General features: G+C 36.8%; 2 protein-coding genes across 3 annotated transcripts; both read left to right on the top strand.

The window, feature by feature from the left end:
* The first annotated feature begins 10362 nt into the window (after positions 1-10362).
* LOC124162203 lies at positions 10363-13853 on the top strand. Of its 2 annotated transcripts, XM_046538650.1 has the most exons (3): positions 10363-11009; positions 11444-13666; positions 13780-13853. In XM_046538650.1, the coding sequence occupies exons 1-2, from the start codon at positions 10992-10994 to the stop codon at positions 13646-13648; spliced, it is 2223 nt and encodes a 740-aa protein (XP_046394606.1). In that variant the 5' UTR covers positions 10363-10991; the 3' UTR covers positions 13649-13666; positions 13780-13853. The 2 variants fall into 2 exon arrangements, with proteins under 2 accessions (XP_046394606.1, XP_046394605.1); XM_046538649.1 differs by having other exon boundaries at positions 11444-13853.
* A 4356-nt stretch (positions 13854-18209) lies between these two features.
* Positions 18210-19886, top strand: LOC124162213. Its single transcript, XM_046538670.1, has 4 exons — positions 18210-18558; positions 18644-18876; positions 19064-19223; positions 19635-19886. The coding sequence occupies exons 1-4, from the start codon at positions 18414-18416 to the stop codon at positions 19802-19804; spliced, it is 708 nt and encodes a 235-aa protein (XP_046394626.1). The 5' UTR covers positions 18210-18413; the 3' UTR covers positions 19805-19886.
* The last annotated feature ends 241 nt before the right edge of the window (positions 19887-20127 follow it).

The raw sequence follows: 20127 nt of genomic DNA, 5'->3' as shown, positions 1-20127 counted from the left end.
GGACGTCTCAATTCCCATAGTGGAAGTGTATGGAACGACTCGACCCAATGAGGGAGTAGTGTAGAGAACTGCCATCCAGAGGACTCTGGCTGCGATGAGTTAGCTCCGCCCCCGAGCAAGGGGGCGACATACCCATAAGGATAATGCGTATAGGTTTTGATACATCAGTGCCATCTATGCCAGTGGTCCAATGCTGCCGCGAAGTTTGAATGCACATCTCGGCGCGTGTTTCAATTTTTTTTACGCGTCACGATAGAGCGTGCTATTCAGGCCTAATAATGATACTGCAATTGCGAGAAACTTAAAAGCAGTGAATGTAGGAAAATCTTCCTGAAGAACTTCCCCAGGTTACTAAAGCAGTAACCATAATACAAGATTAATGTACAAAGTCAACTGGCGATCTGGTGGTTGGTAAGAATAATGATCTCGGAAACTTACTTCAGTGGACATTAGTATTTATTGATACAATAACTGGCAAAAGAAATACAACAATAACAATTTCAATATGACATACTAGAGATGAAATCTGAGGAAGTTAACCATTCTACAAGCACATGAGATGCACAAGCAACAAATATCAATGACAACATGAGATGAGCAGCCTTTGCGTAATAGGAGAAAGATTCCATTACTTAAGTAAACACTCCACAGACAAAGAGGGTGACCCAATTTTCCTTGAGGTAGATGTATCTTGCAATAGCTGAAAGGTTCTTATAAGTTAATATCCATCACTTATACGAAAGAAAGTATTCCAAAAGTAGAAAACGAGAAAAGTGAAGAATATTTTATACCAATGTAGTAGAAATTAAGTTCTTACTTCCAAATGAAAGAGATTAAAGTTTTAAGAAATGTAAACATCGTAGAACACTTAATGAATAATGCTCAATTAATGACAATAAAACAGTTGAAAGGACAGAGTTGAAATAGCAAATTACATACATAACCAACAAAATGATTAGCATTAAACAAACGAAAGCATAGCACTAGCGATAAATGAGTAGTTTGAACACTAGAAAAACTGCAAGTACAATGAAAAACATATTGAAATATAAGGAATACAAGACACCATAAAATTTTGAAAACATGAGAAAAGGTTAGCTAATCACAGGTTGAAATCAAAATGGAATAATGAAGGAAACATAATTACTCACATTTTCATCACCAAATACATTTCAGACCCACGCAATTTAGCAATAACCAAGATCATTGAGACTCGTATCCTTCATCGAGCACATTCCAAAATCGTAAGGGACACTGTAAGCAATAAAAAAAAGTCTGCAGTTAACACTAATGACTATCAATAATGCCTTGTTTCCACTACGCCCTTCTTACGCGGGTTAGCGCTGACCCGGGTTACATATCGTTGTGGAAACGGCAGTTAGCGCCAACCCCGGTCAGAATTGTAACCCGGGTTGGCTGACGCGGGTTAGCAGGTAACGCGGGTTAGAAATCGTAGTGGGAACGCTAGTTTCCTGATCTAGTGAGCAATTGACGAACGTATTTCGTCTAACAACCACGAGATCAGGCAATTATTGAAGGCAGGAAAAACGTTGCGAGTACACATTTTTTTAAATAAGAGCGGGGATGGCCAATCCTGAGAGAAAGAATTTTTTAGACGACGAGACGGAGATCTTGCTCTCGATTTATGAAGAGGAAAATATCCAACGGAGGTTTCGGGGTACATTTAAAGGCCACAAACAGGTGTGGGCAGACTTAGCTGCTCGGGTATAAAAGCGGCCTATGTTGACATCGCAGAATACCTCCACCACTGCAAGATCTGACCCAAACTTTAGGTAGTACAGTGCAATCGCTATCCTTTAGGGACGAGAATAGCTTCTCGCGTGCGCGTACTTATTTTAACGATGCTAGTCCTTATTCTATTGCACAGCATTTGAAATGTATCCCGCTGAATACGATATGTTTTTTGAAAAGCATCGGGTCATTTGGGAACATCTCCATCCCAAAACCCCTGACTGCTAACAAACCGTCAACTTCTTCTAATGTAATGCCGGGGTTTTCTTCGTAACCTATTTATAATATAGGCCCTCAGGTTCCTCCTCCGTCGCATTTCTTCTTCTATTTGTTCCGGAGGCGGATCCAATTTCGCCACAGCATTAAATAAATGTTGATCAAATGCAACAATCTAGCTACTTGAACCTACATTTTCATCACACGCTATTTCGTTACTCAACTATTTACCTCCCCCAAACTTCTGTTCCCGGCAGGGTATTCGGACAAACTTCCCGTTGGAACGCTGGTCAGGTTACCCATCATCCCCTAACCGCTGTAGACCCTTCGTAGTGGAAACAAGGCATAAGCCTCAATATCACGTTTGTTTACATCGAGATTCAATATGGCAGCCCCCAGTTCATTACTGCTCAGAAAAACAGGCTACACCAGCGCCTCTATGTTGGGTAGGCCGTTGGACCACTGGGGCTCCGGAAAAATCGAATCGAAAGAGGTTTTCTATACGATATATCGCAGTTCTGTCGCCCCCTTGCCCCAAGTACGCAACGCCGAGCTATGAAGGCACCCTTAGTGCTTCCTCTGTCTCACCCATTGACCAATCATGAATCGGCCAATGAAATTTCGTCTCCTCATTTCGAAAGTTTTGATCGTTAGGAAAACATCTACTTACTGTGGACCGGTTAGATCTTGTGTTCTCGCGATGTACGGTTTTAGGCGTTGTTTGTATATAGTTGTTGATTCTATTTTAACTTAATTCTCTCTTCATCAAGTTTTCAAGCCTGCGTGTGGTGTGTGAAGTGGTTGACAACGTTATATTTTCGAAAAAGTCACGTATATTCAGCCCATTAACGCTTGTATCTGTGATCTTGATTTTGCTTACGAATTTTTGTTTTTCAACAATCTCATATTCAGTGCAGTGAAGTGGCCACTGGTAAAGGAATTTTCTTTGTGGTGTTCTTATCCCGTAATTTGTGATGACACTGAGGAATTATAGTTCGCTGTGTGTGTGGGTACGAGGACTTATGCGTACACAAGTGAGGCATAGAGAGATTCTTGTCAGGCTTTCGCCATCCTGTGTATAGTGTTTATTTATATACTAATTCAATTCATTGTATTTGGCAGGTGAGTGACTTTTATGTGAACTTTTATGAAATAAATGGGCATTTGCTTTGCACATGTTGTGATTTTATTTAAATGATATCCCGCATAGTATCCCTACCGCATGCAACACGCAAAGCAAGAATAAAAGTGGAATGGGGACTGGAGGGGAGGGAGTACGGTAGGGGAGGGTGCTAGTTTACGGAAAACGCCCGCAGAATGCGCTGTAGTGGCCCCAGCCGCGTCGTCCGCTACGCTACGCTGTCTACACTTTTTAACATTGTGTGTCACGACCACGGTCTTAGAATATAAGAAGGTCTGGACACTCTCCGTTCAGGCATGGTCATTTAATGAAGCCGTTTCCCATTGAGGCCGGAAGGGGCGCCACCTATCCTGAAGGGCAAGTTTCCTACGTATCTGTATACGATGCTTCAGTAATTATGAACTAATTTATGGCAAAAATGAATATAAACACATCGACAGTGGTTACTAGTTAACAAGTTCATATGCACTTAACATCTTATAGCGAAAAATACCTAGAAATCGTTCTCATACTTGAGTATTAATCAAATGGAAGGCGTTGGATTTCAGCTTCGTCTGCTTCGATACCTTTGTAAAATCTGTTACAGCCATAACGAAAGATTGTCAGCAGTTAAAACCTTATGTAGTGAGGAAAGGTATTTTTAAGGAAATAATTATTTGTAGCTATCTTGTGGTAAACGTTAATATAAGTTGTCATAGAAGCTACGTACGCACCATTGCCTCTGAGCCCATCGGCATGTTTCCACGGCCTTATAAGAATATAGATGATATTCCTTGCTTTCAAACACTATAAACAAATATAATATCAGAAACGCAAACGGCTTCTTACCAAGGCCGAAGTGAAATACTTCTTATGAAGTGACGTATGTTAATGTTTTTAATCTCCTGAGTCTCGATCAAGTGATAATAATAATGGCAGGGCACAGCAAACCTAAAAAAATTATTCTATCCTAGGGACGTTTTGCGGGTATAGAATAGGCATATTTAATCGTTGAACAGGGTTAATAATTTCCGGAAGTACCATTATTACCATTAAAGGCTATTTTATAACGATGCTTGCCTACTCATCAAAGGATAATTTGAGATTTAAGGAAGTAAAATACCATATGAAAGATAAGAACGAAAGAGATTTTGCAAATAATTTCCGAATAAACTTCCACGAAAACAGTGCAATGGATATAATCCGAGGGATTTGCGGATGTCTGATCACTTGCAGGTGCTGGCAAATCTGAAATATTATCCCTCGCCCAAAAATAAGATGAGTAGTACGACAGAAACCACAGGCTAATACTGCTAATACGCGGTAAATGTACTTTTCATGAGAGTTGCACGCACCATCGATAACAGCTGCATTAAAAGAAATCATCGAAATAGGTATTAAGAATGAAAACGATTCACATTTTTCCAACTTATATAATGTACACACACATCAAATCTACATTTCCAGAATGATTACACAATGCTATTGAAACTGAGATTATTTATACAATCAATGCAAGGTAATGTCATGAAAAATAAATTTTAAGTACTCACAATTTAACATTTCTATTAATTCTTTCTATTACTAATTTCTATTTCTAATTACTAATCATTCTAAGAGATTCAATTTAGTAGGAGAGAATGATGAATAGTTTATAAAAGCCGTCGCACAACTTGCATTTTCTTAGTGTTACTTCATTCCTCCACTGTGAATGACATTGACCACTGGAACAGCAGAACCTGTAATTTAAAATATGTATAAATTTTGGAGCTTTAGCACACCAAAAAAAGGAATCGTACAGCTATTTCATCGCTTCTCAGGGTCCTTGGGGACTCTAAAAAGCGAAATCCCCGAAGTCTTGTGGCCATAACCAGTGGTGCGACGCGGTACCACACACGTCCACGGCATTTTCCATTTTTCAGTAAATCCGCGATATATATCCACGAAATATTAATGAAGAACAATAAGGAAATAATGCAGAAGACTAACATTTGAAAATAAATGAAAACTAAATCTTAATTAATTACAAAAATGACTATTTCCACTCACCTGCAGTATGCGCTCAACAATACGGAAATTAACTTACCCGCTAATTCTTGCCCTCCAGAATACGTGGCGCCGCCCCGGCAAACGTGCGGCAGGTTGAGGAAACGACTTCAATAAAAGACCATGGGTTCCCAATGGAGTGGGATAGGAAGTGTCATGGGGCTGGTCACGACTGTGCTTTCGAAATGAGGAGACGAAATTTCATTGGCCGATTCATGATTGGTCAATGGGTGAGACAGAGGAAGCACTCATATTTCCTATTTATTATTAAAGATACCAACTGAGTGATATTACACAAGTTATGAAATAATTTTTTACGCAATAATATTTGTTAATCAAAAATAATCTTACGAAACGATAGCGTTAGTTCAGGAAAACGCCCGTCAGACTGTTGTGTCGCACGCTGTCAACAGTTCGCCCGCCCTGTGCCAAAGCCCTGCTACCAACGCGACTACTGCACCTGCACGTTTACACGTCTAAAAGTTACCATCGTAACTCAGTGCTGCCCTCGTTGTGGAATTGTGTCAGATAACAACTGACGACGACACTGCGTCAGAAAATTGAAATCCTGGAAATTAAGAAGCAAAAGAATATTAATGTTTTCATATGCTAAAACTGAAGCTAGACCGAACTGTCGGTAAAACGTTGAAGAATGTAGGTTTCTTTATGGGAATCTGTCAGAAGTTTAGCAATATTCATGCGGTAAAGACAGTAGATATGTCTCCTTGCTACGTTCCAAATTGGAATATGTTGCTAACTGGTCACTTTATTATAATATCGACTCAATCCGGATTGAACGTGTCCAAAATAAATTTTTCAAATTAAATAATTACGATTTATTAATCTCTTTGTCTGATTACAACACTTCATATATTCTTTCCCTAGTTAATTTGAAAACTCTTGCACGACCAAGGATCCTCCAAAAAAAGGCGTATCCCTCTACAAAATTATCAATTAATATTTAGATTGTTCCTATCTCCTTTATTAGTAACTTTTGATGTATCCCGTCATAGCTATATAAATCCTCACCTGCATGTTTTTAATTACCATAGAGCAAATTATGTCTTCAACTCCCAGCTATGATGAGATAAAACTAAAACTTTAACTCATAACAGTCCGTGAAATCTTTAAGGAACTAGATTCTTCGAGAGAATATGTCAAAACATTCAAGAATATTCACGCATTAAAGACAGTACATATTGCCGTTATAATTTAACTATAAAAGGCTTAGATTTCGGCTTGATTCGGCACAAGTATTGATATCTCCATGTCCTCATCTAAATGTTATGGTTATTTCTGGCGAATTTTATTGTGAAATCCTTTATCCAATGATTTAATTGGCTAAAATTTTGTACATGTTTGTTATTTTCCATCATCTGTGAAGTATAATGTAAGGATACATGGTTATGGGTTAACCTGTAAATAAAGAAATGCGTAAAACTGGTATAGTATAGAATATCCGATATCATTTGGTAAATAGAACATCAGAAAAAACTTTCCCATCACGTCCTTCCATTACCTGCTCAATAATGTCTTCAATCGTTGCCATATATCTTATATATATTAGAGTTATTTATGAAATATCAATTATTGTATCAAGATTGCAACGGCGCGAAAGAATCGTATATGCATCGGTCTTCATTTCCTAATGCCTTGTTTCCACTACGAAGGGTCTAGCGCAGTGGCGGTTTGCCCATAAGGACTCTCGGACGCCGCCCCTCCCAAATATTTGAAAAAGTAAAAAAAAAAATATATCCATTAATTTATAATTATACATCTGATTAATCAAAGCGTTTTTTCAGTCCCATACATCGAAAGTGTTGGAAAAACACGAAAAGAAATAGCGCGAGAAGTTCGTATTTGTAGCCGTGGGGCGCTGGCCAGAACGTCCCAATCCATCCCCATGCAGTTATATGGAGAGTGGTAGTGGTGGGGGCCGCTGGTGCTATGACGCGTCTAACGTTGTGTCTTATGGAAGTCTTGGGACGTCGTCCGAAAATGCGCAGAGCGACGAGTGAGCTGACATCGCTGCGCAGGCCGGCGGGCGTATAATCTGGCGTCTACTTGGTGCTGCCACAGAAAAGGGGCGTACGGAATCAGAATGGTCACTGTACTGGGTGTAGTTATACGATTTTAATTTTTAATTACTGGTAGGTATTGCTACAGTAAATAAATTATCCCATTATGCTTGCGTTTTTTGGTGTTTGAATTCCGGAACACATAAAATCCAACCAGTTAAAGGCCGTATTGATGTAGGAAAACTATTCTCGAGTATTTGACACAGTTATGTTATGATTACGAATTTCAAGAACCTTGGGGAAACTAATATTATAATATTTAGGCCTTAACAATTTATTCATATCTTCCCGATGATTAGATATGCGGTACCTATTTTTCAGATAAATTTATCAAAAGACCTGCAGTATTAGGAAAAATCAGTTAACATTCCCCACTGATTTATAATTTAAGAAATAGTTGAGTGCGTGATAGGGTGAAGGATTAAATATAATTTAAATCGTTAAGCGCGACTTTAAATAGAGTCATTCAATTAATGTCATGAAATGCCGCGTACAATGCACCTTTTGTGTGTAGGTTCATCATTTTTCTAGCCGTCCTTGTTGTATTAGTTCATGTTCACCTAATTCCTCAGCGGCAGAGCGGTAGCTGTCTGACGGAAAATGCCCACTTATGTCTGATTTAAGTGGCCTCGAAGAGTTCATATCAGTGCGGAAATCCTTACAGCTCCCATCTGTGGCTCAGTCGAGTCGTCTTCTTTTACGATCTAGAACTTATTTTCTATTATATCATGGCAATGATTTCGAAGACACGGTTAATCCAAATGCGACCCGTTGGCGTCTCGTGTGTTTACCACATATGAATCTTAGACTCAAGGAGATGGTCCGTGACGTCCTTTGTTTGCTTGAATGCCTTTGCTGACCTTAAATTCGTCCCTCAGCTGAATCAGCATTAGTGGACCACGACTTCTATCTCACTTGAGTCGTCCTTATAGTAACGGCAAGACTCTCGGAAAGAACGGAGTGAAATGAGTTCAGACATAATTTTCGAGGAGTTAATTGTGCGTAATTGCCGATTAAGAAGTTTCTTAGTGCTGTGTGTACATTCAAGAAGACAATTTTAATTAATCAACAGTGCTCGTTTTTTTAAGGGAAATATAGGGAAAAATTGTCCCAATTCTGTGTCCAGGCACCTTGTTCTCTTTGGTCGTATTTTTCGTCGGCCTATTTTGTGTCGTCCCTTGTTTATTTATAGACTAGTGCCCTTGCCATGTGTTCAATCAGAAAGAAATTGTTGTCCAGCGCTGATTTCAACGAACGTGTAATTGATCACTTTGCTGGACAAAATGAAAGAAGGAAGGACTTTTGCAATATAACTAAAGGCCTGTGAGTATTTCATATTTTGTTAAAAATGTGTGAAAAATGTCTAATTGTTGATTTTAAATCATACTGTATTCAAGAAGCAACGCGAACACCGCCATCAAAATTTACATCTGCAATAGCAAAGCGCGCGCATTCTAGTAGTGTTTGTTGCCTAGTGGAAGTCAGTGACACTCTCCTCCCTCCTCAGGTGTTACAAGTGTCATTGCTACCTAAATCATTGCAAATGTTGTATAGATTTGACAAATGACGCATTATGATTGCAAAACGAACAACAGAAGTGTATTGCGGGCATATCCGCACGAAGAATGTAGACGCTAAAACCTAAAGTTACGTATTTTCGTTTGTATTTGCAAAATATAGCAGCAAATATATTTTTATTCTTCAAGATCATTGATCAGTATCATCGAGAGTCCGGACTAAGCCGATCCGTATGACCGAGAGTCTACTGCATTTAGTATTTATTAATCAAGCTTTATTAGGAAAACTAGGTATTTTTGTTGAAAAAAACGGAACGTATGGCATCACAGAATTTAAATCCTATATTGCCGTAAAAACTTAATAAAATACACGAAATATTAAAAAATTATGACCCCCCGGTGGAGTGCGCCCCCCCTAGCATTTGACTCACGAGCCGCCACTGGTCTAGCGGTTAGGGGATGATGGGTAACCTGACCAGCGTTCCAACGGGAAGTTTGTCCGAATACCCTGCCAGGAACAGAAGTTTGGGGGAGGTAAATAGTTGAGTAACGAAATAGCGTGTGATGAAAATGTAGGTTCAAGTAGCTAGATTATTGCCTTTGATCAACATTTATTTCATACCCAGTGAGAAATGGGTGGTGGAATCCACGTGGAATCCACGTTGAGTGGTGGATATTTGGTGGTGGTGGATATTGAGTGGTTGGACCCACGTGGAATCCACGTTGATTTCAAGTGGATTTGTGGTGATTATCATAAAATGTTAAACAGAATTTCTAATTTGTGGAACTTAACTCTCTGGTGACATTGCGTCATTTATCATCCTGAAACCACGCTAGTTATGTGAAAATGAATCGCACATTCTATTTTTATATAATTCGTGGAAAGGCAGCCATGAGAGCACATGAAAAATCGTAGACACATAGGTATATAGAAGGTTTAGATATAGAGTGGTTGAGGTTTTAATGGTTTTAGGACAGCACCAACTGCTGTTTTAATTTTTCCACCAAATTTCCACGTGGGTTCCACGTTGATTCCACGACCAAAAACACGTGGTATCCACGTTAATTTTCCACGTGGGTTCCACGTGGATTCCACCACCCATTTCTCACTGGGCTACAAGTTGTTTGCCTCCTCTGTATTAGAAGTGACATTAGTATACTGTATCCTAAGTTCTTGAAACCTGCTCCGAACTCGCCATTTGAATCTACACTAATATTCATCTATAGTATATATATGCTTTACATTATACCATGATTATGGCAATGATATCTTATTATTTGGATTATACCGGAGCAAAACAATCGATGAATTTATAATAGAGTTTTTAACACGACATTTGTGAAATTATTACGACTATCCTATGACTAATAAAACATACTTAAAATCAATTTACGTAATACGAATTTAGGACAATTCAATATTTCATACGTCCGAGGTAGGATTGCCCTGAATAACACCACTAAACTCTCACTCTCATTCAAGTGTAGCTATTTTTAATACATTTATATATTAAAATATCTACGCTCAGCAACATCTACAATTAGTGAAGCAGATGACGGGAAAACGTCTTGTAAACATGGTTTAAAAACAATATACGTCAACACATTTTCAGCCCAAGTAGTATCCAATTAGATAAATGGTAGAAAATATGTAGCTTACTCGAGAGATAATATATTAAGCGGATGATAACGACAAATATGAAAAAAAAAAAACATTTGCACACAGACAGATAACATTACCTCCAACTCGAAAAGGTACATTCCGAAAAGAGAACCTGAGAATTATATGCTAGACAAGAACGATGTAAATTACGTGATATATGCAGTTAAATATGCATAAACACTACTTGAACGAAATTAAACTACGTCCACAACGATAATGAACATTACTGTTCGCACGGCAATGTAAATACATAACATATATTACAGTATGTTATTATAATATATATTATTCCGTCGCCTGCTGTGGTCTGCTGTTTACGCGGGGAAACTTTTCGTTGACAACGGTCGTCGTAGTTCACAAAACTCGCGGCGCGACCACGGGCGCGATATTCGAAATGGCTAAGCGAATAGCAACAATGCAATATTTTTCACCTTAGCAACCACGTCAACAGTTATAACTGAATTGCCCTACAGCAGTGTTTGGATTAACCAGATCAACGCTAATAATTTTCTCAGAACGTGTGGACGATCATTTAGCTAATAAAGTCTGATAGCTAATAAATCCAGAATCCGAAGTCATCGTTTTGCCTTAGGGGAAGGATGGAAAACGCTAAACCTGTGAGTATTAAATAATGAAATCATAATACCATTATGTTTTTTGGAGTACCTAAATTATTTTCTTATAAAGAACAGACAATTATACAATTTTCAAAGTTAATTAAGTGAGCAAGAGATGATCTGTTTTATTCCCATCAATCTACATCTACATCATGATTTTCTACGGTGGCTATTAATTATAACTTACTGTTGGGTATATACAGACAAATGACTTGAAAAATTACTAATGACTTTTAATGTGACCGCTAAGTTTCGTCTTTCCATGTGTTTTCTTGTTCCTCTGCCCATTTTTTTAAGATAAAGAAAAGTGTTGTTTGTCTTCACCATTTGTGCATTTTGAGGAGAGCATGAAGTGCTTGACTATCAGTACCATTCTCTCTTCAATCATTTTATCAGTATTATCTAAAAATATTGTTCTTTCTTGTATATTCGAGGGTTTCGAGCGAGCGCTAAAACGGCGAGCAGAAAAAATATCTAGTGAAAAATCTAGGCTAGTTGCTGCAGCAAGCAAAGTGCAAAGATGGGTTCAAGAACTAAGAAGAAATGAGAGGGAAGAATTTATCAATGAAGAGAGGAGTTTTTCATCCCACCTGGAATCAGAAATTCAAAGCGACAGTGGAAGTGCTAATAGTGCCGAATTTGATCCCCTTACCTCAGGTGAAAGTGAGCAGTTGAACCCACAAATCAGCAGTGAAAATAGTTTTGATAACATTGAGTCTCACCACAGCTCTTCAACTTCAGGTGGTTATAGTCATTTGCCTGAATCACAATTTTCTGGCATAAATATGCCTGACCAGAGTTTTAAAAAGGATGGTAGTAATGGTAATATGGATGAAGCAGGGATATTTCATGATGAAGATGACAAAGTAAAATATCTACTAGAATCTTTGAGAAAGTGGGGGTCATCGGGAGTTCCTATGAGGAAAATTGATGAACTGTTGTTTTATCTTAAGCCTTTGTATCCTATTCTGCCTTCTAGCTATAAAACTCTTTTCAACACACCAAAGAGCATCCCAATCAAAAGCATAGGAAATGGCAAATTGTGGTACAGAGGAATTCGTGAAAGTTTAAATAAAATTTTGACTTGGAAATACCTGCATTCACACCAGGAAATTATAATAGATATAAATATAGATGGACTCCCTCTTCACACCAGCTCTAGAACCGAGTTTTGGCCTATTTTGGGGTGTCTTGCTGGTAAATATCAGGTGCCTTTTCCAATCACAGTTTTTTGTGGTAAAGGTAAGCCTGAAAATTTAAATATGTTCCTGAATGATTTTGTGAAAGAGGCTGGGGAGCTCATGGAAGGAGGTTATGAATATGATGGAAGGATTTTTCCTTTTCGCATTCGTCACTATATTCTTGATGCTCCGGCCAGAGCTTTCGTTAAACAATGCAAAGGTCACACTGGATATGCTGCATGTGAAAAGTGTACTGTGATTGGTGAGTGGGTGGAGGACCGAGTGACATATGCAGAGCTTAATTGTCCTCTTCGCACAGATGAATCTTTTCAAAGAAGAGACCAACTAGAACACCATCTTCATGCCCCTGGTGCAGATATTGATGATCATGATAATGGTGAATGGAGAACTCCATTGGAACAAATTGGAACTGGTATGGTTTCTCAGTTCCGATTGGATAGCTTCCATTTAGTGTACGGGGGAGTTTTCAAGAGGCTTGTAGGGGCATGGATTTTGTGGCCAGGTCCATGGAAACTAAATAGAAATGCATTCTCTGAAATTTCTGACAAACTTGTGTCAATCAAGTCATGCTTTCCATGTGAATTTAATAGACCCCCAAGAAACCTTCAGGAGTGGAAACTTTATAAGGGAACAGAGTGGAGACGCCTTCTCTGTTATGATGGCATGTTAGTTTTCAAACATAGAGCATTTAATGTGAACATTTACAAGCAGTTTTTACTTCTCCATTGTGCCATTTTCATTCTAGCAAGCCCTTATCATGTCCAGCAAAATGAGAACATTGAGAAGGCAGAAGAATTGTTGGAGGCATTTATTAAGCATTGTGCATCAACCTATGGCAAACGTTTCATCTCGTATAATGTCCATTCACTAAAGCATTTAGGAAATGAATGTCGTGAACATGGCGCTTTGGAGGAATTTTCAACATTTAAATTTGAAAATAAATTGAAATCATTGAAAGAATCTCTCCGATCTGGCCACAAACCACTGCAACAGCTAGCATTCAGGGAACTTCAAAGAGATGATAGGAAAAAGATTCTGAGTGAGCCACAAAATGATGTTAAATTAATCCATAAACTTAAAAATCCCTTTGAAGATGTGCCAGGAATCCAGTACAAAAAGTTAAAATATCATAGGATAACTTACAATACAAAAAGAAAGTATGATTCATGCTGCAGAACAAAGTCCGGTGATATTATTATCATTAAAAATATTGTGCATAGTCAGGAAGGAAAAGTGATACTTGTTGGAAACAAGTTTCTTTGGCAGGATGATTTCTATCATTATCCTTTAAACTCATCTAAGTTGGGCATACTTAAAGTTAACAGACTTGATGGCAGAACATTGCACTTTGACTTCAATGACGTCCAATCCAAATGTGTTTTACTACCTGATGATGATGACGGATTCCTTTGCATTCCTCTTCTTCATTCTTTCTGACATTTATTTCATTTTGAGGTAAACTAACATGTATCATATTTGCAGCAGTAATTCATAAATGTATGAATGCCAACAAATTTAAATTATCTATTAATCTAATTATTACTTATGTCACTATCACCTTTTTTCAGTTTGTGGTGGTGAAGTTTCAAGGTGAGGATGTTGATGGTGTAGAGTTTTTTGCTGCACCAACTAAGTGGATTAATTTTTCTGAAAAAGATGGACGACCTTCAGCAAAAGAGAAAATACAAATATACTGGCCTCCACAAAGTACTCCTCCAAGGCTGCTATTATGGATAAGCGTTGCAAAAAATAGCATACGCTATTCTGCGGGTCATTATAGCAACGGCCCCGTATTATGAATGAAGCGTAGTAATAATTTTGTTCGGAATAGCAGCATGCTATTTCTTGCGCGAGCTATTTGGAAGCTCCGCCTCTTCCCGTATGAAAAACTTTCTGAACAGTTTGCGTAACCAATGAGGGAGAAGATATTTTATATATTTTTCTGTATTTTACGGAATATTGACTTGAAATTATAAATAATTGCTTTATTTACATTTAAAAATTATATTAAACCTTGGAAATATATAATACGCTTTGAAAATCTCATTTAAGAAATCAGCTGTTTGTTGTGGTTGTGATAATTTCCCAATGGCTTCAGACAGGTGGGTTAGGTCATAATTTCGTTGTTATAATGATGATTTATCGGACATAAATATTCAATGATTTACCTATATCCGATCGGTCCTTTACCGTGAGATATATGCTATGCGAAATAATCATTGAAAGCTAAATATGTTTGATTTTCTTCGTAAATGTGTTAGGCTTCGAAGTCTGTTTGTTGCATATCAGAATTAATATGTATCAACTTTTATTGTATTGCTCGTGACGATATCGTTTTACTGTATGAACTAGAAGCTTTCGTTTCTAATGTTATCTATATATTATATGACTCCCTAATTTCAGTGTTCATTCTCTGTTTAGGAAATGAAGTAGGTGGCAACGTCACAGCTGTGCTTTCATGTATTATGATGGAATAGTATCGATATTTCAGCTGCATATTTGGAAAAAGCAGAGGGAGGTGATGGTGAATTTGAGGATGGATGGAACAGCTGTGAAAAAGTGAATCTAGCAATAGTGAATCGTGTGGAAAGTGCTGTTGTGTCAGTTACCATTGTTTTCGTATCAGCTGATTTTATTATGTGCTCACTGAAATTTTTGATAGACCCTGAACTGTGCCGATAAACTGAAACTTAATTGTGTGAATAACTTACTTGTCTATAGAGGAAACAATTTGTATTCAATTCCACATGATATATATTGCATTAATGATGTAGTGCATGGATATTCCATTAAACGTTTGTGGTGAATCATATTTGTTCGGAAACTTTATTGGTGTTCGGAGAAATCCTTTGTTTTCAAGCAAGTAATTCAAGTCGACTGCCCGTGTTTATAATTTAATAAATTTTTAGTTTTAATTGTAGAAGGCAGCGAATAGTGGGGAAAACAATTTCGACTCGTTGCATGTATTTGTATATACTGTCCAATTGAGGAAATGAACGGCTGATCAAAGTATATGGTATTATTATGGTAATATATGGTTTTCATTGAAAGCTATAACTATTAATATATTTGGCGAGTTAGTGTGTTAACACAAGCTTGAAATTTTTCAAGAATCGACCTGATAGCCTACATTGAGGATATTTTTAGTAGCAAGTCAAGTGATGAAATAAAATTATGAATTGTAAATATGAATAAAACACGTAAAATTTGGGCTAATGGTAGTAATTCTTTGCATTAATTGTTATTGTTTTCGTACTGTCGATGAAGCAAGCTTGTGCTTCATATATTAAGCTCGAATGTTAATTCCTAACCAAATCACTTAACTATAGTTAAATATTCATCACTTGTGCTACTATTATTTAATTAAAATAAAGCTGATATCATTTTATTTTTGGCTATTATTCCATTTTTCAATGCTTGATTAGGTTACTTTAACCTCAGAAAAACAATTCGACATCGCAATGCGCACGTTTTCTGGTTGCAATACCGAATTGCTCGGCATCGAAGACCGCGTAATATTATAGCAAGCCTACCGGTTGCAATTCGCCGTTCATAATAGTAAATAGCAACGGGCCTATGCTATTCTGAGAATTACGTCTTCCGGTGTAGTAAAAACACGAATTGCAACCGTTCGTAATACCAAATAGCATAGGCGTCGCAATACGCTATATTATAGCAACATCGGTTGCAATATCGAAGAATAGCATGATGCTATTCCGTCCATAATAGCAGCCCTGGGCTGCTATTCTGGATAAGCGTTGCAAAAAATAGCATATGCTATTCTGCGGGTCATTATTGCAACGACCCCGTATTCAGAATGACGTGTAGTAATAATTTTGTTCGGAATAGCAGCATGCTATTTCTTGCGTGAGCTATTTGGAAGCTCCGCCCCTTCCCGTATGAAAAATTTTCTGAACAGTTTGCGCAACCAATGAGGGAGAAGATATTTTATATATTTTTCTGTATTTTATGGAATATTGACTTGCAATTAAAAATAATTGCTTCATTTGCATTTAAAAATTATATTAAACCGTGGATTTATATAATACGCTTTGAAAATATTGTTTATGAAATCAGCTGATTGTTGTTGTTTTGATATCACAATGGCTTCAGACAGGTGGGTTAGGTCATAATTTTACTGTTATAATGATGATTTATCGGGCATATATATTGAATCATTTACCTATATCCGATCGGTCCTTTATCGTGAGATATATGTTATGCGAAATAATCATTGAAAGCTAAATATGTTGGATTTTCTTCGTAATTGTCTTAGGCTTCGAAGTCTGTCTGTTCGTTGCATGTCAAAATAAATATGTACCAACTTTTATTGCTTTGATCGTGACGATATAGCTTTATTGTATGGACTAGAAGCTTTCGTTTTTAATACCAACTTTATATTATATGACTCCCTAATTTCAGTATTCAATCTCTGTTTAGGAACTGAAGTAGGTGGCAACGTCACAGCTGTGCTTTCATGTATTACGATGGAATAGTATCGATATTTCAGCTGCAGATTTGGAAAAAGCAGAGGGAGGTGATGGTGAATTTGAGGATGATGGAACAGCTGTGAAAAAGTGAATCTAGCAATAGTGAATCGTGTGGAAAGTGCTGTTGTGTCAGTTATCATTGTTTTCGTATCAGCTGATTTTAATGTGCTCATTGAAATTTTTTATAGACCCTGAACTGTGCCGATATACTGAAAATTAATTGTGTGAATAACTTGCTTGGCTATAGAGGAAACAATTTGTATTGAATTCCACATGATATATATTGCGTTTATGATGTACATGAATATTCCATTAAACGTTTGTGGTGAATCATATTTGTTCGGAAACTTTATTGGTGTTCGGAGAAATCCTTTGTTTTCAAGCAAGTATTTCAAGTCGACTGCCCGTTATAATTTAGTAAATTTTAAGTTTTAATTGTAGAAGGTAGCGAATAGTGGGGAAAACAATTTCGACTCGTTGCATGTATTTGTATATACTGTCCAATTGAGGAAATGAACGGCTGATCAAAGTATATGGTATTATTATGGTAATATATGGTTTTCATTGAAAGCTATAACTGTTATTATATTTGGCGAGTTAGTCTGTTAACACAATCTTGAAAATTTTCAAGAATCGACCTCATAGCCTATATTGAGGATATTTTTAGTAGCAAGTCAAGTGATGAAATAAAATTATGAGTTGTAAATATGAATAAAACACGGAAAATTTGGTCTAATCGTAGTAATTCTCGTTGAAGCAAGCTTGTGCTTCATATATTAAGCTCGAATGTTAATTTCTAACCAATTCACTTAACTAGTTAAATATTCATCACTTATGCTTCTATTATTTAATTAAAATAAAGCTGATATCATTTTATTTTTGGCTATTATTCCATTTTTCAATACTTGATTATGTTACTTTAACCTCAGAAAAACAATTCGACATCGCAATGCGCACGTTTTCTGGGTTGCAATACCGAATAGGTCGGCCTCGAAGACCGCGTAATATTATAGCAAGCCTACCGGTTGCAATTCGCCGTTCAGAATAGTGAATTGCTACGGGCCTATGCTATTCTGAGAATTACGTCTTCCGGTGTAGTAAAAACACGAATTGCAACCGTTCTGAATACCAAATAGCATAGGCGTTGCAATACGCTATATTATAGCAACATCGGTTGCAATATCGGAGAATAGCATAATGCTATTCCATCCAGAATAGCAGCCCAAATCTTGTAACAAAAATGGCAAGGAAGGAGACTGGTCCGCAGAGTGACTGGACTCTTCACTCAGCAATTTTGAAACGGTATTATGGTAAGTCAAGGCTAAGGTTGAGTTATTTCTTTAAATCCTGTTTGTATTTTCTTATCTTTTAATGTCTGGATTTTAATTGCAGCCTCATATCTAGAAGCAAGGCAAGGGGCAAGGCTTGCTGAAGAGACGTCAAACCTTGAGAGTGACGAATGTGGCAAGAGGAGGAGACAAAGAAAGAGGAGATATGATGAATCATCCTCTGCTGAGGATGAATATAGTCATAATTCAAAGAAAGTGAATCCACCGCCACATTTTTTTGACAAGGAAATAGCAGTTCCCAAATATCATAAGAAGGCTGATAATAACCAGCCGTCAACTTCAACTGCTAGTGGAAGGAGGAAGGCTGAAAGCACAATTCAAAAGACAGGAATTGGGTGTAGTAATGAAAAAAAGGGCGAATCGATGGAAAATGATGAGCCAGTTAATGCAAAAAGGCAGAAAATAAGAAGCAGTAATTTTCAGCCTTTCTCTGGTGAAGACGTAGCTGCACAAGAAATTGGCAGAAATGATACTGGCCAACCCCTACAAAATGTTGATGATTTGCAAGGTAATCTTAACATTTGCTTTTTTAATTAAACGAATGCTACTTTCCACATGTAATTAATGAATAATATTTCAATTTTATGTTTTAGGTACTTTGGATGTTGTTCTCAGGGAACTAAGAAGCCAGAGAAAAATTATTAGTTTGCTAAACAGCAAAATGGACATCCTGGTAATGAATCAGGCCCAGACAAATAGAACATTAACTCCTGCATTGAAGAGAGTCGAAAGACCTCCTAACCTGCCACCCTTTCCAGTGACATCTCACGTCAAACTGGAGAAAATGGAAAGATTCCTGGACAATAAGTCAAACTTTGCTGCTACTGTATGTATAAATGTTATGTATTACATGATTTAATTTCATAGACCAAACGACTGAAAGTTAAAACTTAACACATGTTGCTGATGATATTCTGCTTTTTTATTCAATTTCAAATTTTAATTTTACAAATTTGGTGATATGAGAAGGTATACTCTGATATATATATATACATATATATTTCTATTATTAGATGGACTACCTAAGCTGCTATGTACTGCAAAATGATGCAAAATCTATATCTGTAATGATGGGAAAAATTATGACAAATAAACTTGCAGTAGAATTCAATTATAATGGCAAACCTCCAAAAGAGGCATTTAATAAACTTCGCTTAAAAGAAGTAATTCTTGGTGAGTAGCTAAAGATGAAAGAGATTAAGTTAAATAGCTTGCTCATTATTGGGTAAATATCTGTTGATATAAATATTTAATGTATGCTATAGTGAGCTTCAGTTTATTTGATTATCATTTTTAAATCGTAACAATAAGATTATTTTTCATCATCCTTCAGAGAATATCTTACCCTTTGCATATCATCAGGATGCCACCATGATAATCAAATTTAATGATATTTAACCAGCATACTCTTTTCCTTATACATAATTCAATGGCATTCTTACAATATTCACCAATAAATTTAGAATTTAAAGGGACAACAATTCTTGATATATGCTGCAAGCTTTAAGTGACTCAACATATATATTCTCCTCCGTTATTCACTTCAGTTTTTATGGTCTAAGTAAAAAAAGGTTTTCTTTTCAGGTGCAATTCTGTTGAAACACCCTGAAAGTGATCTGGTTGTGGCTGAGTCAGCCATTAAAAATTGGCTGAAATACGCTAAGAAAAGGAAGCAGGAAGGTGACGACGATGAAGATGATGAATATGATGACGAAGATGATTATGATGATATTGAATTGAATGGAAGACTTTAAATTGTTATATTAAATTTTTTTAGATTGAAACTTTTAAAATACTTTACTAATAAAGTGTTTTCTCATTTTTGAAACATTTAAATTTAAACTTATTATTTACATTAAAACTTATTTAAAAATTGATTAGATGAACCAAATCATGGCAATACACATGGGTAAAATCACCAATAAGAGCTATCTAAAAATTGTTTGGTTAGAATTCTTAACTTCCTGACCATTCTCTATGTATTCTCTAGCTTATACCATTCCAACTTTGGAATGGTATAAGGAAGGACATTAGCTATAATTAGCTCCTGTGTATTTGGCATATTTGCATGGTACAC

The sequence above is a fragment of the Ischnura elegans genome, chromosome 7, assembly GCF_921293095.1.
Source record: "Ischnura elegans chromosome 7, ioIscEleg1.1, whole genome shotgun sequence".
NCBI lineage: Eukaryota > Metazoa > Arthropoda > Insecta > Odonata > Coenagrionidae > Ischnura > Ischnura elegans.
This window is presented reverse-complemented; position numbering and strand designations above follow the sequence as displayed.

Coding starts and splice junctions, on each gene's coding strand:
- LOC124162213 (XM_046538670.1), top strand. CDS start 18,414: ATGGAAAATGATGAGCCAGTTAATGCAAAAAGGCAGAAAATAAGAAGC. Junction 18,559..18,643: donor AAATGTTGATGATTTGCAAG/GTAATCTTAACA, acceptor TTTATGTTTTAG/GTACTTTGGATGTTGTTCTC. Junction 19,224..19,634: donor CTTAAAAGAAGTAATTCTTG/GTGAGTAGCTAA, acceptor TTTTCTTTTCAG/GTGCAATTCTGTTGAAACAC.